Consider the following 25,575-nt stretch of genomic DNA (forward strand, 5'->3'; position numbering starts at 1 on the left):
ATAGCCGCAAATTTGTTGCGTGAAGAGATCCGGACGCGAAAACAACGATGAAAAGGGCCCGGCGAATTACCCAGAACCAGCAGCGCGGGGCGGGGACGCAAGGAGATGACGTTGCAACATTTCCGTCAGCACCACCCGGAACCTTCGGGGGGGGGGGGCGGGCCAAATCGTCCTCGACCCTCAGTGAGACCAGCTATGAGATCGCGAGCAGCGGGCGAACCTTTCCAGACCGGTCAAACAAACGCCCAGAATCCTCTCTGGCCGCAAAAGAGCCAACGCAAGCAGCGCCGTTGATATAACAACGCGTTATTGCCTTGGTGCTCCGCACGATTTTTCGAGACACAATATGATTCGTGTGGGCAGATTATCAACACAGCGCTTGATTACAGCAGATAAAAATCTGTACATGTAATCCGTATGTATTGTTATTTAATTGTAATGTTTAATACGATGTATCAACTGTTGTGATGTATTCGATTTCGAATGTTTGTAGTCAAATTTTTTCTGGGTGGTCCCTGTGCAGTGTCTTGGCACAATTGGCGAATGTTGGCGAATGTATTTGCCTTCATGTTGATATCGGCAAGGAGCATTGACATGAAGCAACGACTTAGTGCCTTCGGTGATTCCAGTTCGTCAATGAACGGTACCGACGACTCATTGTCGGGACACAGGCATCATCTTGTGCGATAGAGACCGGTCGGACTCAATTTCTCGTTCCATATGTGGGCGGGCCAGGCACAGTGCTGCCGGGGGCCTATGTTTTCGGAGGGGTTCTAAAAGCCCCCTGCGCCACTGGAAGATTCGATCATGAGTCATGACATGCTTTTCGCTCAGGAGAGCAAAGTGGACTCTAGGACTGATCAGGAGAGGGTTGCAGCGGCCGGAGGATCAGCGGATTTGATACGGGCGACACCAGCAGCAACTGGGGCGTCTGCATGCGAGCAGCACAAGCAACCGACTTGCTGAGTTGGAGGGTATCACACTTTTCAACGCGGGCTTGTCTACAGACAGGCGCAACCCATTTATAGAGCAGCTCAGTGCAGCGATTTTACGTCTCAAAAGTCCTTACTGGTGGAAGAGTCCACCGAACCAAGTGCCAAACGTGCAAGTAGAGCCCGTGGAAAGCTATAGTGTACAACAGAATACATTCGCCTACCGAAATGCAGCTCGCCGCGGACCGTCAGTTGAGGTTGGAGACAGTGGCGAAGAAGCCGTTCATTCGACGGAAGGTCTCGCCGAGAAGGGATCTGCTTGTGTTGCATGCTAGCGATTGGCGGGTCGCGGGCCGGACATGACATAAGCATGATCACTGGCGACCCAAATGGACAAGCGGAAGAGAACCAGAAGGCTGCGGACGATCGGGGAGCAAACGATGCAACCCATTTCCAGATCAGGAAATTTTATGTGCACACTGCAGCAGATTTCGGCCCGCACCCCTCTCGGGGGCCGACCTAACGGTTATAACGTAACGGCGACTGAAACGTAACAACACATCAGCATTGTGATCAAAGTCCAAAATAACTCCACGAAAACAGCAAGTTTCCTCTTCAAAGTTTAGCCAGTTATTCTTAAGCCATTTGACAATGGACCTTCCAAGTTTGGTTCGAATTGATGCAGAAATGAACACTACAGAGCAAAATGAAAAAGACGGGTCGGCGAATCGGAACAGAGCAGAAAAGTGAAGAAGAACATGAGAAACGACCGCAAAAAAGACTTTTTTCTGAATCAGAATGTGATCATGTCATTCTGCAGTCCAGATCGTCGTACTCTGCAATTGATTACGATTTCCATGGAGTTTGTGTGTGGGTGTCGAGTTTAAGGCCCTTGTTAATGACCTTCCAGTCTTCCGGCATCCGGTCTTTGTTTCATAGCACACTCGTATCGCTTTCCTCGCTGCATCTGGTGTCAACCGGGAGCGCTTCTGGGCTCTCAATTTCCCGTAACCGGACTCGTGAATAATGTTGTACAGCGTTTTCCACAAATTGAGAGTTGGAGCTCTGACAGAACGATTTCGTACGTTGCGAAAGGTTTTCCTTTATAAAACGGACAATCGACCGACGATCTCGCGCTGTGAGAGCTTTGAGCCGTCCTGATCGTGGTTTGGTGGAATGATCGCGACGTGAAGATGATCCGTAAGGGTGGTGTGGATGGTTTGGACCAGTGGTCTCCCAGTCTTCACCGAAATTTCAAATTTCACGGCCCATAGCACCGGCGTCTTTTCATCCCAGTAATGTAAGCCCTCTCTCCGTAGGGTACGGCGGCCTGTAGCGACATAGCGATCAAAATTCGTTCTGGTGGTGTAAAAATGGTATTGCCACCAGGTCTTGCCTTACTAAGTCCACGCGCGTGTGCGCATGTCTTCGTCTGCGTAGAACTCCGTACTAGATACTGCTGTCGTAGGTCACGGGAGAGCTCAGAGGATAGTAGATCCTCAGTTTTTTCTACGTATATATCCATGCCTTGAAACTGATACTGTGGTGATGGACAAAATGAGCGAACTACAGTCTCATATGGAGTAGTAGTACTTCGTACCGAGGCAACACAACTTCACAAACCCAACACCGGCAGCTTGCCTGTCACTGTCCAAAACTTTCCTTAACCAACACATCACGATGATGCTAAATTCTCGCGATTAAGTTGAAATTTTTTTTTCGAGTTGTAGGAACAACTTTTGTGTCAAAAGCTTCATTTACATGAAACTATATACTAACGAAGGGGAGCAAACGATGCAAACCATTGAAATATTTTTGCAACTGCAGCAGATTAGTCATCGCTTGCTCCCCCGTCGTTTGCGGCCCTTTGGTTTCCCACGGGTCCGCGACCCGCCGGCGAATCGCTAGCATGCAACAAAAGCAGATCCCTTCCCGGCGAGGACCATCCGTCGAATGAACGGCTTCTTCGCCACTGTCTCCAATGGACCTCAACTGGCAGTCCGCCGCGAGCTGCATTTTGGTACGTGGGCTCTACTTGCATACTGTATGTTTGGCGCTTGGTTGGCTGGACTCTTCCTCCGCCAATAAGGACCTTCAAAACGCGCTGAGCTGTCTATATAAATGGGTTGCTCCTCCCCCGACCAACGGTCCACAGACAAGCGCGCATGCGTTGAAAAGCTTGACACCAATTCGGGCACGGGGTCGCGTGCTACTCCAGTATGTGTAAAAAGTTTGAATAATCCCCGCCAAAAGTATATTTCTGCCCCGCAACACCCTGACTTCAACCCTCAGATCTAGTACCTGTTCACAAGCAAATTAAACATTATTCTAGCACGGTGTCATACGGATATCAGAGAATTACATAACGTATTCCACACCCTGCTCGCGCACCCAAACTAAAAATTTCCCCGCCTTTACGACCGGAACCACCTCCCACAGACAACCACACCACAAATTCACAACCAGATTTACATGTTTACCAGGAACCAGGCATATCAAGATAGTTGTCAACTTACATCATCCAGCTTCTGACGTAGAACACAAAAGCCAACCAAGACTATGTAATTCAATCGAATATATCACAGTCCATCTTCATATCCATACAATCTTCACAAATCCAACCAACCCCTTCAAGGCCATCTTACTCTCCCTTTCCTTCATTTTCCTGGCCTCCTTCGCTTGCTGCTCGTCCATTTTCTCTTTAGGCCTCCTTGGCGGTAAGTTTTCGAGCCTCACCAAAGTGCTTCTGGGTCTTCTTCCTCTTGTGAGTTTGCCGAGCTACCAAGTCCTGGTTCAAGATCTGGAGAGCTAGCTTGTCCGCGTTGGCCGTCTCGAGACGGTCCTCGTAGCCAGCTTTCATCTTGAAATTCCGTCTTTTTAAGTCGGCGACTCTTGTCTTCAGAGGGGCTCGCGCAAGCTTGCAAGAGTTGGTCAACCATTGCCATCACATCGGGAGGGCTGATCCGGGGGACTCGACTCGGTCGCATTGGACGTCGAGTTGGCGAGTGGAGGCACCTTTGCCAGGTAATTATCCAGTACTTTGTCAGGGTTGAAGGGAAGAAGGCCTGCTCCTCTCCAGGCTCCAGCAACGTTGTTCGGTATTCCTTTTCGAGCTTCCTGGTAGATCCGAAGAAATTGATCATTGCCGATATAGACGGCTCCTCGACGCCCGTTCTTCGTCACCAGGTTTCGGTAAGCCTTAGAGAGAGGGGCCCGAAGACTCCGATGTCCAAAGGCTGGAGCGCATGCGTTGTGTGGGGGGCAAGCAAAGGGCCACAATGTGGTGGTCAACGCAGTATTGAACAAACTCCAGCGACAAATGGCTCGCGTGGCCGTCCAGAATAAGCAATCGGTGGCTGCCTCGCGTCCTTGGAGCGGTGTGCTTATCGAAATGCTGTAGCCACTCCAGCGCAATCTCGGTGCTTGTCCAGCCATTGGGGCTCACGCGGATGACAATTTCGTCGTCGATGTCTTCGGGGATCCAGGAGTGTTGAATGCGGCATTCTTTGAAAATAAGGTGGGAGAGCGTAGCCGTTTGTCGAGATGCATTCGATGATCGGAACGCATTCTCGGTTGCCTGGGTGTACCGAAAACGCCTCGATCTCTTCGCGGGGGACAATCACTTTCACATTATTTCCACTCCTTTCATACATCCCTTTTCACCATATTGTAGATGTCATCTTAGTAATTCCGTGCGCCAAGATCGTTGTTTCATAGACGTTGAACCACTCCCTCAGCGTCTTTTCGTCGAGCGCATCTTTTCTCGCTTGGTCCAAAGTCCGGGAACGACTAACCTTGAGCTCTTTATGTCTCTCCAGGAAATTGCAGATCCAGTTCTTGCCCAGGGGCTTTGTGTCCCCCTTGGCTCGCAGGATCTCAGTTGCCAATACCTCTATTTCAGAAATTGTCATAGGCCAGCCCCAGGCATCGAGCTGGTACACACACTTCACCACAGCATCCTCCTCTTTCGGCGTCCATCGCGTCAATCGCTGTAAATGCTGCTTGGAGATCTTATTGAACTTCCTCCTGCCCGAGATGCGATCCCGCAAAGTCGTCGGGGGCACATTGAAGAGCCTCACTGCTTCCCGATAGCTGGTACTTCAGCGGCATTAAACGCGGCGATGGCCTGCTGAAGTCGCATTTCCTTTTCAAGCGCGTTGCCAGCCATGTTGAGTCACGAGAAGATGGTAAGCGCGTTCAATGGAAGGATAGCTCGATGGTTCAGAACCTGGAGAACAATGAAGCTGACGGCTTGAGGGTAAGGTGCCAGTAATTAAGGGGACAACCTTGGCCATGTTGATGTTTCTTCGATGCCCATTTTTTGGCATCTCGAAGTTAATGCTCTAACTGTTTTCATGTCATCGATGATGAAGATCATCAAAAGAAACAATAGTTTGGATTAGTTGGATTTGAAAGTACTATTATTGTGCCACGAAGATGAACTATTTAATTCTATACATGATTTTGGTGTAGTTTATGGCGGTGGCTGGAGAGGTTCACGAGGTGGCTTAGGTAAGTTGGAGTTTTAGTTTGGGGGCGCGAACAGGGTGTGGAATACGTTATGTAAAGGTGGAGCGAAAATACCCTTTTCAGTACTCCGTATACCAACCTTTTGCCTCGATCACTGGTTTCACACCGCGGGGCATACCCTCCACCAAAGATCTCAACAGTTCACTCTTGATCTGTGCCCAGGACTTCTGTAACGCATCCCAGAGAAGGTCCTCCTTCCGTTCATTCGATCCGTGGCAAATTCAACCTCAGGGTCCACGATATGGACCCCTTCTTTGAGGCGAGACCAAAGGTGTTCGATTGGGTTCAGATCGGGTGAATGGGGCGGCCATTCCATGACCACAATCCCACTGTCTTCGAGGGCTTTCTTGTCAATCCTCGCTGAGTGAATGGGGGCATTGTCCTGCATGGGTTCACTTCGCGCTCATATCTCGACCTGCTCCGTGAACATCTGCCCTGCATTTGGGAACCCGGCCTGGTTTTCATTTTTCTTCGCTTCGAAGTCGCACTCTAATCGGACCAATTCCCATTTGTTCTCTGCCCCAAAACGCTGACCAGATCATGACTCGAACTTTTTTCCCTTTGTTGAATGGCTGAAAGTATTCCTTTTTCCTTTTTCCACTTTTCACCATGGATATCGAGTCGGAAAACCCACTGGTTCCGCTTTCCAGATCCGAGTTCGACTGAATACTCATCCGACCAGATGACCTTCGCCCAGTCTTCCGGCGTCCAGTCTAAATTTATGATTCATCGCCCACTCGTATCGCTTCCTCGCTACATCTGGTGTCAACAGGGGGCGCTTCTGGGCTCTCCATTTCTCGTAACCAGACTCCTGAACAATGTTGTATAGCGTTTTTCGACAAATTGAGAGATGGAGCTCTGACAGAACGATTTCGTACGTTGCGAAAGGTTTTCCTTTATAAAACGGACAATCGACCGACGATCTCGCGCTGTGAGAGCTTTGAGCCGTCCTGATCGTGGTTTGGTGGAATGATCGCGACGTGAAGATGATCGGTGGTGTAGATGGTCTGAAGTGGCTGCCCAGTCTTCAGCACAATTTCACGGCCCGCAGCACCAGCTTTTTCATCCCAGCTAAGCCCTCTCCAAAGGGTAAAGCTCCTTCTTACGCTCAACATTTGGGCTAATTGGCCTTAGAGGAGTCCGAACCATGGTGTTGTGGTTGATTTTGTAAAATTGGTGGTTTTTTAACGCATCTGTCATCAACAGTACGCATTTCAATTCCAAAACAGAAAAGTTCGTGGATGTTAGAATAATTTTAGGTTTCAATCCGGAGCGAATATACGAGTAATTCCAGTCTATATCGTATTTTCTAAAAAGAAGAAATTAATCTGTAGAAGTTCCGAAAACTGCTCTCCTGCCGCCTGCCACCTCTACACAATGACTTCACCAGGCCAGGTCGGTTCTGCAGGTGTACTCCGCATGTTAATCATTGATATATCCTGACCTGTCGTCGGCCCGGTCTTCTGTTGGAAAGTAAGGCATACGGGCAAGTGCCAAAGATAAGGTATTACCGGGTGGGCCGGTATCGGAACAGATGACAGGTGAAATCGGAAGTGAAAACCCACACAGAGAAGAATTTTCATGAGTACTTAAAAGGGGAAACCCTTTGTGAATAGAAAATAACTTTTGGACTCACAATACACTTCTGTTTCTACTGCTCGTTTTTCCGTGCTCTTATCATATTACTAGCTCATAACTGCGAGAAATCGCACATCGTGCAAAAAACATGCTACGCAGTTGTATCACTTCCGTTTGACCCTGTTTGACCCTCTGGGCGCTGCAATCCTGGCCAAAGCCCGTCCCAGCGTAACACTTTATGCTCCTGGCGAAAGACGTACAAAAAAAGCGCGATGTGAAGCCGTCTATATCGGCAATATGTATCCACTAGCGGTTTGGCGCGCTCTGCGCGCTCGCGGAGCGGGGAACAGGGACGGTGTTGGGACGATATCCCGCGCTGCGCTCTGAAAACACAAATGGAAAGGTAACGTAATCCGACAGAAAACGGGACACGAAAGAAGCCGGAACGGTTGCACCAAAAAGGCACAAAGTTTTGTCAAAATTCACCAAGGCGGAACACTTGCTTACGTAGTTTTCAGTTAGCGGAACACTTAAATTACGTAATTTTACCGTTCCCCCCAAACCGGAACAGCACTTGTACACAATCCGGAACACGCTAAATCTAAACGGTTAGTTCAGCTCCAAGAATCATTGACTTCTCGTCACTCGGCTCGGTGAGGATGTATGTAGTTCCTCATACCCCTTAACCTTCCTAAAAGCAACTCAACCAGCCCTAAGTTTAAACGTGCCTTCCCCTGAGGTCCTGGCGGCCTGACAAGCCCCTATGTAGGCGATATATGCAGTTCTCAATACGGAGTAGAGCCTTACCTATTTTCTCTTTCAGGGATTTTGTATGAATTACCTATCAGTATGGTAAACCAATCAAAGGACGAAAGAACGCAGCTTACTCTAGCGGCTTTGAGAGGTGGTCAGATTTCGAGTGGACGTCCGACAAGCTGCCAGAATATACAATATTCCGAATGCTACTCTTCATTACCACTTACACGGTCGAAAGACGTTCAAAAGACGCCGGCGAAGATCGACAGAAACCCAACGTTGCCGAAGGACGTGTTTTGATAGATTGGATTCTTTCGTTTGATGAACGAGGCCATCCTCGCGTCGAAAAAGTCCGAGAAATGGCATCTTACATCCTAGTCGAGCCCGCGACAACTCCAGAAATTCGTGGATGGGTCGAAAGATTTGTAAAGCGGCATTCGGATACATTCCGATTCAGGTTTTCGCGCAAGTTTGACTACCAAAGGGCTCGATGTGAAGACCGCGAAGTAATCTGGGAGTGGTTCGAACTTGTCAGAAACACCATACGGAAGTACGAAATCAAGAGGACGACATATATTTGACGAGACCGGTCCTACATGGGGGTCATTTCGTCAGCCAGGGGAGTCACCGGATCGGAGAAGCGTGGTCGCCCCAAGGTCATACAGGCAAGAAATCGGGAGTGGTCACTGTGACCGATTGAATTGGTGCAAAAGGCCGGAGATTGCCCCCGATGGTTATTTTCAAAGGGAAGATCCACCAGTCGAAATGGTATGATGTTAAGCGGCTGCCCCAAGGTACGATGATCGCCGTTAACGACAACGGCTGGACGAACAATTCCTTGAATTCCGGTGGCCTAAGGGACGTTCTCGACAAGTATACCCGGCCCTGGACATCTGGCCAATACCGATTGTTGATTCTCTTTGGCCATGCCAGCCACAATTCGATCGTTACTGCTCCGATAAAATACATCGTTGTGCTGTATATGCCGGCCCACTCGTCTCACTTTCTTCAACCATGACGTGTCTTGCTTTTCTCCTTTAAAAATCTATACAAGCAAGTGGCGCAGAAACTTTCAGAGGATGGCGTCAATCACGTTTATAAAGACGTTTTTCTGGAGATCTACTCCCAAATCCATCATGAGGCACTGCGCGAGGATAACATCCGCAGCGGATTTGAGGCCGTGGGCTGGTTCCGGATCGAGTTCTTTCCAATTTGCCGGACTCGGAAGAAACTCGCTCTCCGGGCACTTCGGAGTCAAATTGCTCCTTTCCGTCAGTTTGCACGCCCCAAGCTCCATATGACAAGCGCCAGCTAAAAACGACAAGAAAAGAATTTCCGAACACGACTCGAAACTCGACCAGACAGCCCGACGACTCTCTAATCAGTGAAAAAAATGATAAAAGCATGCAATCTGTTCATGATGAAGGACACCGTGCACAAGATAAAGAAAAGGGAGTTGTTGGCGGCAAACGCAAGGCAAAGGAGGAAAAGAGATCAGCCCAACTCATAACATCGGAAATGATGAGGCCTTGTCTATTGAAAAAGGTTCTCGACGGGTGCGAGAATTGGAAGCCCTTGAGCAGGGGACGAGAAAACGCCTTTCATTGCAGTATATGTTAATCAACTGAGCATACTGCACGGAAATGTGGGCAACGTGATAAGGAATTGATTCCAACCTTACATTTACTACCTAGTTACCTACTTAGTTGACAAAGTACCTATCGTTTGTGCAGTCTTTAGAGATGAGCATCACCTACGTGGAGGCTCGACAGGCCGTCTCCTCCTCAGGGGAAGGCACGTTTAAATTTAGGGCTGGTTAAGTTGCTTTTTTTTAGGAAGGTTAAGGGGTATGAAGAACTACATACATCCTCACCAAACCGAGTGACGAGAGTCAATGATTCTTGGAGCTGACCTAACCGTTTAGGATAAATTTTAGCGTGTTCCGGATTGTGTACAAGTGCTGTTCCGGTTCAGGGGGAACGGTAAAACTACGTGATTTAAGTGTTCCGCCTTTGTGAATTTTGACAAAATTTTGTTCGAGATCGTGCCTTTTGGTGCAAGTGTTCCGGCTTCTGTCCTGTCCCGTTTTCTGTCGGATTACGTTATTCGAAGTATTCGAAGTTCGAATGCGGGATCAATGAAACACGTCCACAGAGATCGAGGATTACAATTACTGGCGAATGTATTTCCCTTCGTTGAAATCGGCATTAAGGAGCATTGACATGAAGCAATGACTACGATCGTGCCTTCGGCGTTTCCAGTTCAGTTCGTCAATGGACGGTACCGACTCATTGTCGGACACAGGCATCATCTTGTGCGATACATATTGGTCGGCCTCGGGAATTTTTTGTCTCCATATGTGGGCGGGCCAGACAGGGTACTTTCGGGGGCCCCGGAGGGGTTTCCAAAGCTGCCTGCACGAGTGGAGGATTCTATCATGTCATGTTTTGCGTTCAGAGGGCTGATCGCGAGAAGGTTGCAGCGGCCGGAGGATCAGCGGAGTTGACATGCTTGATGCATGCTGTACAGAAGACCGCGCCGACGACGCGATCTGAAGTTTACAATGGATGGCATACGATGCAGGAAGTAAACCGATCACAACGACCTGGCCTGGTGAGTCATTGCGCTTGACGTAATGACAGTCGGTGCATCAAAAGGCTATCGATGGGCGGGGTCACACTGCGTGCAGATGGGCAACTGGGGCGCCCGCACGTAATCAGCGCAGCACGGGCAAGCAACCTACTTGCACGCGACCCTGCCGGCGGAGTTGGTGTCAAACTTTTCAACGCATGCTCGATTGTTTGTAGGCCGTTGGTCGGGCGGGCGCAACCCATTTATGTAGACAACTCAGTGCGTTCTGAAAGTCCTTACTGGTAGAAGTGTCCAGCCAATCAAGCGCCAAAGGTACAGTACGCAAATAGAGCCCGCCAACTCGACGTCCAACGCACCGAGTCGAGTCCCACAGATTAGCCTCCTGATGTGATGGCAATTGCTGACGAACTCTTGCGAGCCTCCTCAAGACTCTGGAGTCGCTGACTTCAAAGAGGGATTTTCAACTTTGAAAGCTGGCTCCGAGGACGGTTGAGACGGCCAACTCGGACAAGCTCGCACTTCGGATCATGAACTAGGACTTGGTCGCCAGGCAAAGTCAAAAGAGGAAAAAGATCCAAAAGCACTTTGAGGCCCGAACACTCAAGGGGTAAAGAGAAAATGAGCGAGCAGCAAGCAAAGGAGGCCAGGAAAGGAAGAAGAAGGAAGGGCTTGGTTGGATTGTGAAGCCATATGGTGTGGAAGGGTATGAAGTTGGACTATATATATTCAATTGAACTACTCGTACGTAGTCCTGGGTTGCGTTCTGTGTTCTATAGACGTCAGAAGCTGGACGATGTAAGTTGATATGTCAGGTAAACTTGAAAATATGCTTATGATCTGCGGCGTGGTTGCCTCTGGGAGGTGGCTAAGGCCAGGCAGAGAAATTTTAGTTTGGGTGTGCGAGCAGAGGTGAAGTACGCTGTAGTCGCTTGGAGACAACGGCGTCAAAGTAACCATTTGCCCATTTCTTCGAGTCGCAGTCCTTACGCGCAGGAATGGCCCTTGCCAACGCTACAATGAACTGTTATTTCGATCGTCCGTAAGCCGGGCGAGCAAAGAATATCGACTTCTTAATCCGGCCCCATCAACTCCGTAAGCTCTCCGCCCTTTTGTTGGATTTTAGGGCGGGAGAAGGCCTTGGCCCTAAGCAAGTCAGCATCCCGGATTCTTTGTGCCTCCACCTATTTTCCTGTTTTCGTACTCGTAATCGGGCCTGCTGAAGACTGTTTGAGCACCATCCGAGCACTAGACTCGACCTTGATTGAGACAGACACTGTTATTGAAGATGAGGTCCCAGGACCCGGGTGAAGCCTGTCAATTGCCAAACGGTGTGCTCGGGAACTAGAATGACCGAGTCATTCAAGCTAATCTCACGGCGGCACTGGCATAGAAGATCTTCAGAAAGCAGGATCTGCCATATCCGTCCCTTCACAGGCCATGCTGAACAAGTACCAAGAGTCAATGGCCATTGCTCGCGATTGTGATCATCCATCAGTCACCATCACGTTCACGGCCAATTCCCTCACTAGCAGGAAGGAAATTGGAGCCAAGTTGTACAAGTTACTGAAAGCCGAGCACAGGGACCCGGTCAGAACTAGAGGAAAACTGGCAGATGGCCCGGTCGCAGTTGAACAGCCGGACTTTACTGCGCAGGAAGTCCAAGCTGTCCATGATGATTGTTGACCAAATGTGCACCAGGAGCTTGTGGAACAAGTACCTCCTCGGTGGATGGCGGAGAACACACCTGAGCGGGTGTGCAAATGGAAGCTCCGGATATTTGGGAAGGTTTTTGGCGCGTGCCTGAGAGCAACAGCAGACATGCCGGTTCCGCTGCCCTGCGCGCCAGATCTGCTGCTCCTCCACTCCGTCCAGTCCCGCCTGCGCCTCCGTCCAAGGTGGGTGACTCCGTGGGGCGCAGGCCGAGATCGTGCAGAGTAGACCTCCACAAGGCAGCCGTGGTCGGTGTCGTACGGCAGCTCCCTTCGCGACGTTTCTCGCGAAACAGATGCGCGTCGTAGCACGCCTTCCGATTGAAGAAGACCGGCAGCGACTCCTTCGCAATCTGCAAGCGGTGGAAAGAGATAAAACGCCGTCTGGTCTAGAGGCATTGTTCTTTTGCAGTGGAATCTGCCGTCCCTTTTTTCGAGGGCGGGGGTGTGTGTTGCCGTTACCAGATCCTTGGATCGCCGAGGGGCGGAAGGCGATCGACCCTTGCGTGGAAACGTGGCAGAGGTCGTGTGGCGGCGAGATTCCCCAGAAGAGCATGTAGTGACTCAGGAGAAGGTCCAAGCAGGTTCCGGAAGTAGGCCTTCTGTGCCCAGCCTCATGTTGCTGCCAGCCGGTAGCAGGATCGGACAAGCTGGTAATCTATCCATCGATGATGCTGCCGGCGAAGCGGTCGAGGAACAGGCACTTTCTTCGTTGGCTCCCCTGACGCCGGCGGGCCTGCAGAAGCACCTTCATGGAAACCTGGGCCTTCCAGATGTCGACGATCACGCTCACCTCTCGCCTTGAGTTCAGCTTGGACTTCGTCACCATGTTTTCTCGTGCCTTGCGGTTATCAAAGACGGGATATGACATCCTCGGCAGTAAGCTTTGTCAGTGTCTCGAAGTTGGTGCGCTTACTGTGCAGATTGATTCCTATTTGTCTCGCTTCATGAGCGTCATGTCTTCCATCGACGAGTTGCTGCGACCCGTTTGATCAGAAGAGCGGAAACTCGGATCCACTACTCATTCCGTCACATTATCCCTTTTGGCCTCCATATGAATACAATGCTTGCAATGCGATATTCACAGCCCAGCAATGTTTGGATGAGCCAAGCAGAGCCACTGCATTAGTTGTTGGCTATATGAAGAGCTAGATAGGCGCTTAGAACCCCAATTGTGAGTTAAGTGCCAACTAACCAGAGACTTCTGCATCCGAATAGAGACTGCTAATCTTAGGGTCTGGAGGTAAGTAGAGGAAGAAAGTAGACCTGGGTCAGGCGTGGAAGTATTCATTATAGCCTATGCGGGAAGGGCAGGAGCGATGGCACCTCCTTTATGAGCAAGGTATTGTTCACTGGGCTGAGAAAGCCCGAGGAACCATGCCATTGTCTAGAGGATAAGAACTAGCACCTACCTGGTAGGTACCTAGAGGTAGATGGCGGACAGTATATGGATGAGACGGAAGATGGCAGTGGACTACAGTTTCACGAATAGGTTACCTAGTGGATGAGATCCATGGCAGGCCGATTGTGAATTATTGACATGACTCTCTGCATGAGTTGCAGAAAGGAAATGCCGGATCACTACCAGTCAACCCAGCACCTTTGCGTGACATGTGCTCGTCTGGCTTGTAGTCTCCGGCTCGATACTCACTCTGACGATCTATGATGATTCATCCATGAAGAAACAAACAAGACCATGCAGTAGGGTACATATCCCAGAGAACTACCCAACCACGACAGAATCAGAAAACGCAGGCATCAATCATCAGGGTATTCATCATGGATGTTGCTAACAAACTTCCTGGCGGTCTCATCCCACCGCTTGAAGTGCTTTCCGGCAATAGCGACGAATCCGGCCGGAAGTTCTGAAACAGAGGGTCGGATGATCTCGATATTTTCCTCCGCGACATATCGCATGCTCCGATCCTCAACGCTAGTGCAATGAGTTAGCAAGGTGAACTCGCATCAAGAGGAGAAAAAAAAAAGGCACCCACAGAGCATGATAGAAGCTCTGATGTCTCCCACGGGGTAGTCGATCGACACCCATGCGTTGCATCCATTGCTCGCCGGCACCACACTCGGTATCCCACCCGGTGATGACGGCGCGGTAGTTATACCGACGATGACGAAACACGTCGCCGACTCGATAACGTACGTGCTTGTGCTCCGATTTTCGATATCGCGGTTGCTTTGGCATCTTGTCCACGGCGCGCATGACGTGGAGACTCTCCAGTAAATGGGCATGCTCCACAAAATCCTCGAACAGCGGCAGGATATACCGCTCGATGAGAAACAGATCGGACGGAAAATCCGTCGCCAGGAGTTCCATGAGTGCTGGCAGGTGCTCATGCAGAAGGACGGCGCGGGTGCCCGGGCCACATAACATGATCGCCCATAGACTGGCATATCTTGCACTCACAACGTCAATAGGAGACGCAAACCGGGGAAACTGTGCCATGAGATGAATCGAGTTGCGAATGTTCTGGCTACATCGAACAACGATCTCCGACGTGAGGGACGCCCCGAGGAAGTTGGACAGTTCAATGACGGAGCCGCCTAGGAAACTCAGCTGCTGACGGAGGTCTGAAACGGGCGTTTCTCGATCCGAACGGAATGGATCCATATACATGGGTTCACCCTCCGAGTCTCCGGACAACGGTCGGCCGTCCATGTCGAAGTTCGGCTCGGGGGTGATGATAACGTGGACATGAAAAGGAAACCCGCAGGGGCGCGCATTCAAGCCGAACTTTTGCGCAACGTAACAATAGATGGCCGCGGAGATTAGCGGCAGCGAGTTATGCTCGGGATCCTTGAGTGCGAAGCCGATGAAGTTATGATCGAGGTCATGGTACTGCTTGTCATGCTTGATACCAGTGAGATTATGGCTTCGCAAATATGCTGCAATCTTCAAAGCCTTTGCGCGAGGAGAAAGACTCTCAATGGAAGGGACTGCCTCTGAGATTCCCGTCACGATTTCATCAAGCATTGCAGTAATCTGCAATCCGTCAGTAATGTAACACCCGAAAAGCTAGCCCGGCTCACCTCATCCAGACTCCCAATCTGAGTTTCTGGAATGAACAAATCAAACGCCCCGAGCGCACGTTCAAGGGGAACGTCAACTCCATTCGCCAGCGCAACCCATTGTGGTATCGCGATATTGCGATGAAGACAACCAAGGACAGCATTACTGTAATATCTGCATAACGGGTCAATAGCATGTCCATAGAACAGACACGCCTAGGTACAACACACCTTCGAGCCAAATGATCCTCCAACTCAGGTCCCGCCTGAGCATGCCGTAAAAGGGTATCCTTCACATCATAGCCAAAGCTGATTATTTCCTCGAACTTCTCAATTCGCCCACTCTGGCTCGACAGAATGCCATCCAGCAGCTTTGTCGTGGTGGCATCGATCGCCGCCCTGAACAGATACAAGCGCTTCCAATCGACTGACGACGTCCGTGCAGCGAGCTTCTGCTGGAACTCATGTCGCTCATCCCAGTGCTGGAAATACGTTTGGCAGTAAAAACGCCACAGAAGCGGCTCGTTGGCGACATCCCGGAACCTGCGCGCCGTGCATTGCACAGACATCGCATCGTTCGGATGCACGAAGCGAAGGATTAGATGCAGGATCTCATCCGGAAGCGAGCACAATGTGGGCATCTTTGCGGAACGGCGGCTGCGACTCTTGCAGCAATGGAGACTATATCAACTGCGGCACACTCGCAAGGCGGTTCCTCGGAAGCCTGACGTGGCCAAGGAGACAGGTAAGATGTCGCGGGGTAGCGAGGACAAAGTGTTCAGCTGTTAAGCTGGGTCCTTGATGTTGGAGCTGAGGTTCGGCGCGTTTTGGACAAAGCACGACGCTGAATTCCGACATTCATCCGGTTGATCGGCAACGTCCATGTGCATGGCAGACTGTCCATACCGTCGGGCGTGTGGATGACGAGTGTCGTGGTTGGAGTCGCAGTCGAGGCTGGTGGGTGGCGATGGTTGAATCTTGGTCCGCTGAGTCTCCGGAACTAAGCAAAATCACACTGCCCACAGAGACCCCGACGAGACATCTTTTTTTTTGCTGGGTTTCCCTTCTGCAGCACTTGAATTCAGCTCGCCTCAAGCGCTACGTATTGTCAACGGGGCCGAGCCCGATTGAGGCGTCATGGGCCAAGGCCAATCCACCAACGCGTCGCAGGACCGCGGCGTGGCTGACAGTCAACCACAGGCCGACTACTACACTATCTTGGGGGTTGAACGCGACGCCACAGAGGAAGAGTAAGTGATCGCTTACAGCGTATAAAATAGACTGGGACTAAAAGAAGAAAAAAAACGGAAGAATCAAAAAGGCATATCGGCGAAAAGCGCTGGAACTGCACCCAGACCGAAACTATGGCAACGTGGAAGCGGCCACGCGCAAATTTGCTGAAGTCCAAAGCGCATACGAAGTCCTATCCGATCCGCAGGAGCGAGCATGGTACGACTCACATCGTCATGCGATCTACGCGGAGGACGGATCAACACAGCCCCAAGGCCAGGCGCCGGATACCTTTCGCATGACGGCGCAATGGATAGTGTCGATGATCGTCAAGTTCGACCCACGGATGGAGTTCTCAGACTCCCCGACGGGATTTTTTGGCGGGCTAAGGGACGTATTCGATCAGATTGCGCGAGAAGAAGAGATAGCCTGTCGGTGGCAGGGCATCGAGCCGATTGACTATCCATCTTTTGGTAGCAAAGATGACAGCTTCGAGGACGTGGTTCGCCCATTCTACGCGGCCTGGAACGGCTTCTCGACTAGAAAGACGTTTGCATGGAAGGACATCCACAAGTACAGCGACGCGCCGGACCGACGCATCCGGAGATTGATGGAGAAGGAGAACAAGCGGCTCCGAGAGGAAGGCATTCGTGAGTACAACGACGCTGTTCGCTCGCTGGTGGCGTTCGTCAAGAAGCGCGATCCGAGATATAAGAAGAACCCACAGAGCGAAGCAGACCGACAGCGCGTGCTACGAGAGTCCGCCGCGGCGCAAGCAGCGCGGGACAGGGCCGCTAACCAGGCGAAGGCGAAGATGCAGGAACATGTCGTTCCCGAGTGGGCCAAATCGCGGCCGGAAGACGAAGAGGAGCAGTACTTTTTCAGCAGCACGGAATCGGAGGAGGAAGAGCAGTTTGAATGCGTAGTATGCAATAAGACCTTCAAGAGCGAGAAGCAGTTCGAGGCGCACGAGCGTAGCAAGAAGCATCTGAAAGCCGTGAAGCAACTACGTCGGGAAATGAGGCAGGAGGATGCCGAACTACAGCTGGATCGCGAGGACGACCCCGAGGGTGGGCAGCATGTTGTCCCTGATGTCGTTCCAGATGAGGTCGAGGAGCAAGAAGAAGTTGAGGAGAAAGCAGACGCCCTTCCAGAGTTCGCCAAAGACGAAAACAAAGATATGGGTGATCATCAGGACTCGGTGGCATCGGCAACTCCGTCGGCAGAGGGAGAAAACGCACCGCCCGCGGACGAATCCACGGGAACCGAAGACGAAGACGGCGACTACGACACAAGGGAGGCCGTCCAGGCGAGATTATCTACAACGCTGCACCCGAGCCTCGGCGATTCAAATGGAGCTGGTGGCTCAGATGAGGACACGTTGAAGCAACCCAAGCAAAAAGTCGGCAAAGCAAAACAAAGAAGGGCCAAAAAGGCCGCGCGCCAGGCGGCCAGCGAGGCAGCGCGGCAGACCTGCGCCCAATGTCATGCAACCTTTCCCTCTCGGACGCAGCTCTTTGCACATATCCGGGAAGAGGGCCACGCGCAACCTGTTCCCAATACCAAGCAGCAAGGTAAACAAAAGAAGAATAGAAAATAAACGATATCCCATTAATTTCGAAGATGATCAGCATTCGTATCATGCGTAGAGTTAAGCTGCAACACCATCTAAACCCATCTAAGCATCTATAACGCGCCCGAACATCAATGAATCGCCTGTCCGAACCCATTCGTCTATCCTTTCTTGTCTAGCCCAGACCAGCTCGGGAATTCTTCACGACGTGAGTCACCGGCTGCAAGATCCCCGGGTTGTGGGCAGCACCCAATGCTGTCCCACTACTCCAGCCCATCTTCTCCAGCATCGCACGGCCCTTGTTGTCAGCACCAATCTCCGGTGCGGAGGCTCCGACAATGTCTCCGTCGGCGTAGGACACGGCAGCTCGGCCTCGCCCGCGAGGACCGCGCTTGCCTTGCCCCTTGCCCGCCTTCCCAGCGCCAGAATCTCCGTAATTATTGTATCGGCGGCGGGAGAAGATGGCGTCGACTTGGTAGATGTTTTCCTCCGTAAAGACCCGTGTAGCGGCCGTCTTGTAGAGCACAGGGTGTCGCTTGTTCGCTTTGCCCTTGGAATGCGACTTGAGGTTCAGTGCGTGTGCAAGATCATGGACCAGTTTACGGTACGCCTTGTCCATTGGAGGTAGATTCAAGCTGCAGTGGTGAGTGAGCACTGGTCCTGGAAACTGCACAACAGAGGACATCCATACCTTTCGGCTGAGGACAACAAGAACTTCCGCACCTCGGATTTGATTTCGTCCGCACTCATCCCCGCCGCATCCTTGGCCTCCTTGGACTTGCGGCCGAGCAGGCCCTGTGCCCGGAGCATTTCCCGTTCCTGTTTTCTCGCCTTCTTTTTCATGCGATCATTCTCCCATGCCTGCTGGAGCTGCATCTCAAGTTCACTGTCGCTGAGTTCGAAGTTCAGCGCCTGGCGTCGGCCCTTCTTCTTCTTCTTCAGACTCGGCCGGTCAAAGTCCATGATGTCGAACGCCATGTAAGGATCGTCTTCCAGGGCATCTGCGAATGCAGTTGCGGAGGGGAACGTGTTCCTGAATCGCCGGCCCTTCTTGTCCCTCTTTCTGGACGACTGGTATTGTTGCAGACGCTGTAGCAAGTCATCCACCGTTTCAGACTCCTCGGAGTCATCTGATAGCTCATCCAGTGGGCTATCCAGCGAAAGATCGTCATCAATCGCCAGCGCACCGCTGGCCGACCGAGTGTCCGCTGCAAATTCCTGCTCGAAGGCTTCCACCTTGGCCTTCGCTCCAGCCATTGTGAGGGACTCACGTCGGACCCAACGGGCCAACTCAGGGGATTCGCCCTCCCTAGTCACAAGGTACTCGACCGTAGCATGTTTCTTGCGCCTGGAGAAGATATGCCCGATTCGCCACTGCGACTCATCAGGGGGACTCGTCGTGTCCTCGCGGCCCGACTCTTGGTCTGCGCTGAGGTTGAGACCGTCGACCTGCATAGAGTCATCCTCGGAGGCAGAGTCGTCGCTATTATCCATATTTGCAATGTAATCAGCCAGTATTGCAGCCTCGTCGTCATCGAAGATAGCGCTATCCATGGGAATTTGCGGTCGGCGTTCCTCTCCTGGAGGGCCTTTCAACTCCTCCACACCCGACTTTCGGGGACTCGCTGCGCGATCGGGTGGCTTCACCGTAGATGTTCGCGTTATGTCTTTGCCGGCGGCAAAAGATACGTCGTCTTCTATGACGGTGGTGACAACCGGCACTGACAGGTTGCTCCGCTGGTAGAACCGTCGACCCGTGAAGACGACCTCATCCTCGCTGCTGTCGGACATGCTTCGCGATCGCTGTGGGATGACGGGCGGCGAACCGATGTTGGTGACGACAGTTTCGTCCCCCTGAGTGTCTATGAAGAACAGTTCCCCTTCTGTGTTCGGGGTGTTGCTTTCCTGAGCGACGGGCTCTGTCTTCTCCGGGGCGAGCTCTGTACTCTGTGAGATGGCCTCCTTGGTTTCTGCGGCAGACTCCGTGCTCTCCGCGATGGGCTCCACGTTCTCTGCGACCGGCGCTGTTTCTTCTGCGACTGGCTTCGGGTTCTCTGGGTCTGCGGCTGGTGGCTGTTCCGGCTTCGACGTCTGCACAATCGGCGACGTGATCCTTGATTCGTCTAGCACCATGCTGCCCCCGCTGACAAAATTGATTCTGCTGTATCGCAGCTTAGTGGAGGATGCATAGGGCCGCCACGAGTTGTGTCGACCAGCATTCCGGGCGGCATCCCGCATGGTGAACGACGCTGCTGATGGCAATGATCCAGTCAGCCAGGGAGTCGCAGAAGGTAAAACTGCCCGTATGGGCAGAAGTCAGGGAGACACCTTTGTAATCCGCCATGGTGATGGGTGAAGTTCTTCAGCGAACGGAGCGCTCTGTAGGACGATTGCTCACGGCGCGGTACAGCAACAGCCGCAATGAAGGGGAGCTGCGCACAGCGGGGAAAGGGGGGGTGGCGGATGATCCGGCGCGGAACCTCAGTGAAGCGATCGACCGATCGCAGTGGTGTCTGTTGCTTTCAGGGCCGTGGAGGGTAGGGAGTGGCTTTCTATCATGGATATCTTTTTTTTTTCCTCCCAGAGTTGTTTTGGCGGCGGGTTCAGGCGGGTCCTAGGTACACCCCGTTGGGCCGCGCCTGTTACGTCAACAGCATTATCAGTCTGGCAGCTACGCACAGATTCCATCTGAAATGGCTGTTTCTGGGGTCTTTGGATTGTTCGGTGTAATGCAGAGAATGGGATATGGAGTTCGTTTGGCTGGTTCAGTGCAGCAGATGGCTTGCTCGGGCGTTGTGATGGTTCTTAGGTGAACGATACTGGGGCCATGATAAAGAGAGAGATCGCAGTACTCTGCAAGATGACATCAGGACACGCGGATCGCTATGGCACTGGTATCCCAAGTAAGAGTCAACAAGCTGCTACCTACTCATCAAGTGTAGACTACATGGACCATGGCTGTGGTTGCAGAAGTTTGATTCATCGTCGGTCAAGTGATCCATTGGGGCTGCATTGAAGCTATATATATATATTCACAGTTCAAAGGCAGCTATGATATAACCAGTCATCGCTCTGAGCTTCACCAACTCACGCCCTTGCTCAGGGCAATCAGCATCCAGAAACACCAGGACACCCCCATTCAACCATCATGAGCGGCATCGACGTGGCCCGCTACAAACGAATCGTGCAGTATTTCTGGGATCCCGAGCCCAGAAACGAGGAGGGGCCGGGATCACGCATGTGGTGCCTGGGAAACGAGTACGTCACACCCGACGACGATAGCAACAAAGCGACAGGCCCAGATTGCACGCCGGATATCGCATCAGCGCCCTTGACGACAGAAGAACTACCCACAGTCTGCGACAACCCGCGTAAATCGGACTCGACGTCCACTTCCTCCACCACCAAGTCCACGACAGACCACGGCTGGCCGTCGGCTTTCTTGGACGACTTTGAATCGAGAATATGGATCACCTACCGCTCCAACTTTCCTCTTATCCCAAAGTCCAAAGACCCCAATGCGCAGGCGAACATGTCCATCGGGGTCCGACTCCGGAGTCAGCTCGTGGAGACCGAAGGCTTCACCTCGGACACGGGCTGGGGATGTATGATCCGCTCGGGACAGTCTCTCTTGGCCAACGCATTGTCGATTCTGCTTCTGGGACGCGGTATGTGTGGACTCCTTGTTTCTTCATGGCCGCAGCTCACCAACGAGGGCAGAATGGCGGCGGGGCAGCAAGATCGCGGAGGAGAGTCGGCTCCTCGGACTCTTCGCAGACCATCCGGATGCACCCTTTTCAATACATCGCTTCGTCAGCTACGGCGCTTCATCATGTGGGAAGTACCCGGGCGAGTGGTTCGGCCCGTCGGCGACAGCTCGATGTATTCAGTAGGAGTCCCGCTTGCCCTGTCTTTTCTGGACTGTTGAATGACCTACTCTCTTGCAGGGCACTCTCGAGCGACTGTCATGATACAACAGGCCTGAATGTCTACGTTACTAGTGACAGCTCTGACGTCTACGAAGACCGATTCCGACAGATTGCCTCGAACGGGTCAGATGGCATCCAGCCGACACTGATCCTCCTAGGGATACGCCTCGGAATTGACCGGGTGACACCGGTATATCGGCCGAGTCTAGCGGCAGCTCTGAAGATGCCACAATCCGTTGGAATTGCTGGGTCCGTCTCGTCCCTCTGCATCCAGGAAGACTAGATCCATCCTGCCCCGACTGAAGAGGCTAACACATTGCAAACCCAACAGCGGCCGACCGGCTCAGTCGCATTACTTTATTGGCGTTCAGAATGAGCATTTCTTCTACCTCGATCCCCACCATACGCGTCCAGCTCTCCCTCGCCGCAACGACGGGGAGCTCTACACGCAGGACGAGTTGGACTCGTACCATACGCGACGGCTGCGACGGCTTAATGTTGATGACATGGATCCCAGCATGCTGATTGGATTCCTCATCATGAATGAAGCAGATTGGCAGGACTGGAAAGAGCGCGTCAGATCGTCCCCCGGAAAACCCATCGTTCACATCTTCCCACACGAACCCACGCTGTCACCTGGACACGAACGGGAAGCCGCCCTAGAAGAAGTGGAGGCGTTGGATGATGATGATTTCTAATTATGCAGGTTCTGTAGTAATGAAGTCTTAATCCATAATCCATGCACGATCAGGATTTATTTAGGATTCCATGAACACTGTAGATCCAATGGATAGTATTCTTGAAGTTGGCTTGGAATTGTTCTAGTTGGACCCGTGTCCAATTCGCGTTATGGTACACACCGTGTCACCGCGCATAAACTAACCGGCAAAATCAAACGCAATCGAAAGCAGACCATCCCATGACACATTATTGAATCCCGCGAACACCCAAGAACCCACCAGCCTCACATGTGGCCCGACGTGAAGCAAAAAAAAACAGAACATAATAAAAACAAGAAAAGAAAATCATGACAGGCTAAGCATTTATTTGGAGGACGAAGAGTACTTGGTAACAGCCTTCGTGCCTTCCGAAACGGCGTGCTTGGCCAGCTCACCCGGCAGGATGAGCCGGACGGCAGTCTGAATCTCACGTGACGAAATGGTCGACTTCTTGTTGTAGGCAGCCAGCTTCGAGGCCTCGGTCGCGATGCGCTCGAAGATATCTGGGAGACCAGTCAGCGGAAGCTGACGGAAGCAGCTCCGGATAGGATGACATACCATTGACGAAGGAGTTCAGAATGGACATGGCACGCGTGGAGATACCAGTGTCCGGGTGCACTTGCTTGAGGACTGCAAATGACGCGTTAGTCGACGCGAAACGCCCCTCAAAACGCGTCCAGAATCAGACAACATACCCTTGTAGATGTAGGTGGTATAGGTCTCCTTGCGAGTCTTGCCGCGCTTCTTCTTCTCACCCGAGGCGGCGGCGGCGGTCTTCTTGCCGGCCTCCTTCTTCTCAGCGGGAGCCTTGCCCGCGGGGGCCTTGCCACCAGTGCTGGGCTTCTTCTCGGCAGCCTTGGGAGCCATTGCGAATGAAGTTGGAAGAGTGTAGTCGATGAAAAAGACTGAAGCAAGGACTTGGTGATGGATGGAGAGGCAGAGCAGCAGTCAACCGGGAGTCGTCGAGATGGAAAGAAGAGGATGAAAGACAAGAGAAGGGTGACGGGTGGAGAGTTCTTATAGGATGCCGCTCTCGGTGGGTTGATCCCAGGAGGCCCAACAATGCCAGAATTTCGTTACCGTCACGAGGCTGTATGATCTGTATGATTGTATGATTAAACTTGAGAAAAAGGGGAGATTTGGGCCGATTACGCAATCTGAGTGGCTGGAGGGGGTGCCAAGACGCTAGTAATGACTGGTAACGCTGATTAGTCACACCCGCCTTTCCTGATCTGGCAGAATAAATGCGTCCACTTGCTTCCAGCGTCTGATCCTGACGGTGATTGGCTACGGATATTAGCGAGAGGTGATCTTGATCGCGCCAACGTCAGGCTGGCCGCATTCTTATAAAGCCACCACCCTCTCCGGCCTTCCCCTCTGCCTCTATCTTTCTCTTTGCTTTCTAGTCGTCCTCCATCCAAACCGCGCTCGCCTCCTTCATCCACGGCCTTCATCAACTCCAACTTCCATTTCCAACACTTTAATTCCATCACAACTTCTCATCTACAACCGCTGTCAAAATGACTGGTGGCAAGTCCGGCGGCAAGGCCAGCGGCACCAAGGCCCCTCAATCGTATGTGATTCATGTCACGGTTTTTTTTGGTCCTGAATTGAGCTGACTTTGATGCAGCCGCTCGTCCCGAGCTGGTCTCACCTTCCCCTGCGGTCGTGTGCACCGTCTGCTCCGCAAGGGTAACTATGCTCAACGCGTCGGTGCTGGTGAGTTTCCGTGTGGTTCCGTGTCATGGCGTGACATGATGACTAATCGACTCGAAAAGGTGCGCCGGTCTACCTCGCGGCTGTCCTGGAGTACCTGGCTGCCGAAATTCTCGAGCTGGCTGGTAACGCCGCTCGTGACAACAAGAAGACGCGTATCATCCCGCGTCACCTGCAGCTCGCCATCCGTAACGACGAGGAGTTGAACAAGCTCCTGGGTCACGTCACAATTGCCCAGGGTGGTGTCCTGCCGAACATCCATCAGAACCTTCTGCCGAAGAAGACTCCGAAGGCCAACAAGAACTCGAGCATGGAGCTGTAAATGATTCGTTTGTTTTGCTTTTGTTTTTCCGGCGCGGTTTGGCTTTTGCTTTGATGAGGTAATGGGGTTCTGGGCTCGGTTCTGGTTTTTCTTATGGGTGTATATTATGTCTACGGACATGTCTTTGGAGGGTTATGTTTCGAATCGATTGATTCGATGATGACAATTAGAATGCAACTGACAATACCCTAGACTTTGCTTCTACATTTGTAACCCATTGTAGAGAATGGTTCATTGAGACTACACATTTATTGTGAACAACTCGCATTCATTGCGGTATCTAGCAGATGGAGGACGATTGTACAAGGTGGAATCTTTGACATGCCCCAACCCATTCCGTGCTTCCGATTTTCCATCAGTGTGCACTCGGAGGATCCGCATCTACGGCACCAAAACGTTAGACAACGATCAAGAAAACAACCTCCACATGAACGACAGGATACTTACAAGGTAGCTGCCGCGCAGGCAAATTGCGCTCGTATTTGGACCCTGCAAAAAGTTAAGCCATTCCCATTCTCCAGAGAAAGAGATTTGTCGTGCGCACCTCCAGGAGCCGTTGGCGCCTTGTATGGGTCAGGATGTTTCCATTCGTCCAGCAACTTTTCCGTTTCCCGCAGCAGAATCTACGTGGCACCGTCTCTTTAGTCAGATCTTCCCGTGTTCTCGTCCACTGCAGTGATTTGAAGGTGCGGTACCTGTTGTTGGCGGGGATCGCGCACGTTGCGGTTCGCGTCGAAGAGGGATCGAATGTACACGGCCTGGCCGCGCCAGAGCTGTCGTTGAACTGCCCAGTCGAGCGCCGTCTTCAGTGCGCGGCGATACAGCGACCTGAACACAGCCGATGGTCAATTGGGGCTGATCTTGATCAGCATTTCGGATAGAGGGAGAAATGCATACGCCGCGGGTGAGAGCCCCATGATGACACTTCCGTACTAAATGCAGTCGCAAGTCAGTATCAAATCAATTCC

At 51.9% G+C, this 25,575-nt stretch overlaps 11 protein-coding genes across 11 annotated transcripts; 4 read left to right on the plus strand and 7 right to left on the minus strand.

The window, feature by feature from the left end:
• Positions 1-3,633: 3,633 nt before the first annotated feature.
• VTN31DRAFT_7379 (uncharacterized protein) lies at positions 3,634-4,075 on the minus strand (the record flags this gene model as incomplete). The annotated part of the gene is made up of 2 exons (XM_069408093.1): positions 3,634-3,792; positions 3,869-4,075. The coding sequence occupies 2 exons, from the start codon at positions 4,073-4,075 to the stop codon at positions 3,634-3,636; spliced, it is 366 nt and encodes a 121-aa protein (XP_069257877.1).
• Positions 4,076-4,131: 56 nt separating this feature from the next.
• Positions 4,132-5,100, minus strand: VTN31DRAFT_7380 (uncharacterized protein; the record flags this gene model as incomplete). Its single annotated transcript, XM_069408095.1, has 3 exons — positions 4,132-4,509; positions 4,727-4,958; positions 5,012-5,100. The coding sequence occupies 3 exons, from the start codon at positions 5,098-5,100 to the stop codon at positions 4,132-4,134; spliced, it is 699 nt and encodes a 232-aa protein (XP_069257878.1).
• Positions 5,101-6,358: 1,258 nt separating this feature from the next.
• Positions 6,359-6,611, minus strand: VTN31DRAFT_7381 (uncharacterized protein; the record flags this gene model as incomplete). Its single annotated transcript, XM_069408096.1, has 2 exons — positions 6,359-6,519; positions 6,569-6,611. 2 exons carry the CDS (start codon positions 6,609-6,611, stop codon positions 6,359-6,361), a joined length of 204 nt encoding a protein of 67 aa, XP_069257879.1.
• A 5,214-nt stretch (positions 6,612-11,825) lies between these two features.
• Positions 11,826-12,902, plus strand: VTN31DRAFT_7382 (uncharacterized protein; the record flags this gene model as incomplete). The annotated part of the gene is made up of 4 exons (XM_069408097.1): positions 11,826-11,975; positions 12,087-12,283; positions 12,342-12,497; positions 12,563-12,902. 4 exons carry the CDS (start codon positions 11,826-11,828, stop codon positions 12,900-12,902), a joined length of 843 nt encoding a protein of 280 aa, XP_069257880.1.
• A 953-nt stretch (positions 12,903-13,855) lies between these two features.
• VTN31DRAFT_7383 (uncharacterized protein) lies at positions 13,856-15,759 on the minus strand (the record flags this gene model as incomplete). The annotated part of the gene is made up of 4 exons (XM_069408098.1): positions 13,856-14,030; positions 14,092-15,092; positions 15,140-15,293; positions 15,350-15,759. The coding sequence occupies 4 exons, from the start codon at positions 15,757-15,759 to the stop codon at positions 13,856-13,858; spliced, it is 1,740 nt and encodes a 579-aa protein (XP_069257881.1).
• Positions 15,760-16,085: 326 nt separating this feature from the next.
• Positions 16,086-16,650, plus strand: VTN31DRAFT_7384 (uncharacterized protein; the record flags this gene model as incomplete). The annotated part of the gene is made up of 2 exons (XM_069408099.1): positions 16,086-16,368; positions 16,430-16,650. 2 exons carry the CDS (start codon positions 16,086-16,088, stop codon positions 16,648-16,650), a joined length of 504 nt encoding a protein of 167 aa, XP_069257882.1.
• Positions 16,651-18,096: 1,446 nt separating this feature from the next.
• Positions 18,097-20,265, minus strand: VTN31DRAFT_7385 (uncharacterized protein; the record flags this gene model as incomplete). The annotated part of the gene is made up of 3 exons (XM_069408100.1): positions 18,097-18,556; positions 18,613-20,170; positions 20,250-20,265. The coding sequence occupies 3 exons, from the start codon at positions 20,263-20,265 to the stop codon at positions 18,097-18,099; spliced, it is 2,034 nt and encodes a 677-aa protein (XP_069257883.1).
• An 804-nt stretch (positions 20,266-21,069) lies between these two features.
• VTN31DRAFT_7386 (uncharacterized protein) lies at positions 21,070-22,548 on the plus strand (the record flags this gene model as incomplete). The annotated part of the gene is made up of 4 exons (XM_069408101.1): positions 21,070-21,589; positions 21,642-21,810; positions 21,869-22,099; positions 22,182-22,548. The coding sequence occupies 4 exons, from the start codon at positions 21,070-21,072 to the stop codon at positions 22,546-22,548; spliced, it is 1,287 nt and encodes a 428-aa protein (XP_069257884.1).
• A 345-nt stretch (positions 22,549-22,893) lies between these two features.
• Positions 22,894-23,436, minus strand: VTN31DRAFT_7387 (uncharacterized protein; the record flags this gene model as incomplete). The annotated part of the gene is made up of 3 exons (XM_069408102.1): positions 22,894-23,072; positions 23,128-23,199; positions 23,265-23,436. The coding sequence occupies 3 exons, from the start codon at positions 23,434-23,436 to the stop codon at positions 22,894-22,896; spliced, it is 423 nt and encodes a 140-aa protein (XP_069257885.1).
• Positions 23,437-24,089: 653 nt separating this feature from the next.
• Positions 24,090-24,607, plus strand: VTN31DRAFT_7388 (uncharacterized protein; the record flags this gene model as incomplete). The annotated part of the gene is made up of 3 exons (XM_069408103.1): positions 24,090-24,142; positions 24,200-24,288; positions 24,348-24,607. The coding sequence occupies 3 exons, from the start codon at positions 24,090-24,092 to the stop codon at positions 24,605-24,607; spliced, it is 402 nt and encodes a 133-aa protein (XP_069257886.1).
• Positions 24,608-24,962: 355 nt separating this feature from the next.
• Positions 24,963-25,524, minus strand: VTN31DRAFT_7389 (uncharacterized protein; the record flags this gene model as incomplete). Its single annotated transcript, XM_069408104.1, has 5 exons — positions 24,963-24,988; positions 25,055-25,096; positions 25,152-25,230; positions 25,303-25,435; positions 25,505-25,524. 5 exons carry the CDS (start codon positions 25,522-25,524, stop codon positions 24,963-24,965), a joined length of 300 nt encoding a protein of 99 aa, XP_069257887.1.
• Positions 25,525-25,575: the final 51 nt, after the last annotated feature.

This window comes from Thermomyces dupontii, assembly GCF_041956625.1.
Source record: "Thermomyces dupontii strain NRRL 2155 unplaced genomic scaffold VTN31scaffold_9, whole genome shotgun sequence".
Taxonomy (NCBI): Eukaryota; Fungi; Ascomycota; class Eurotiomycetes; order Eurotiales; family Trichocomaceae; genus Thermomyces; species Thermomyces dupontii.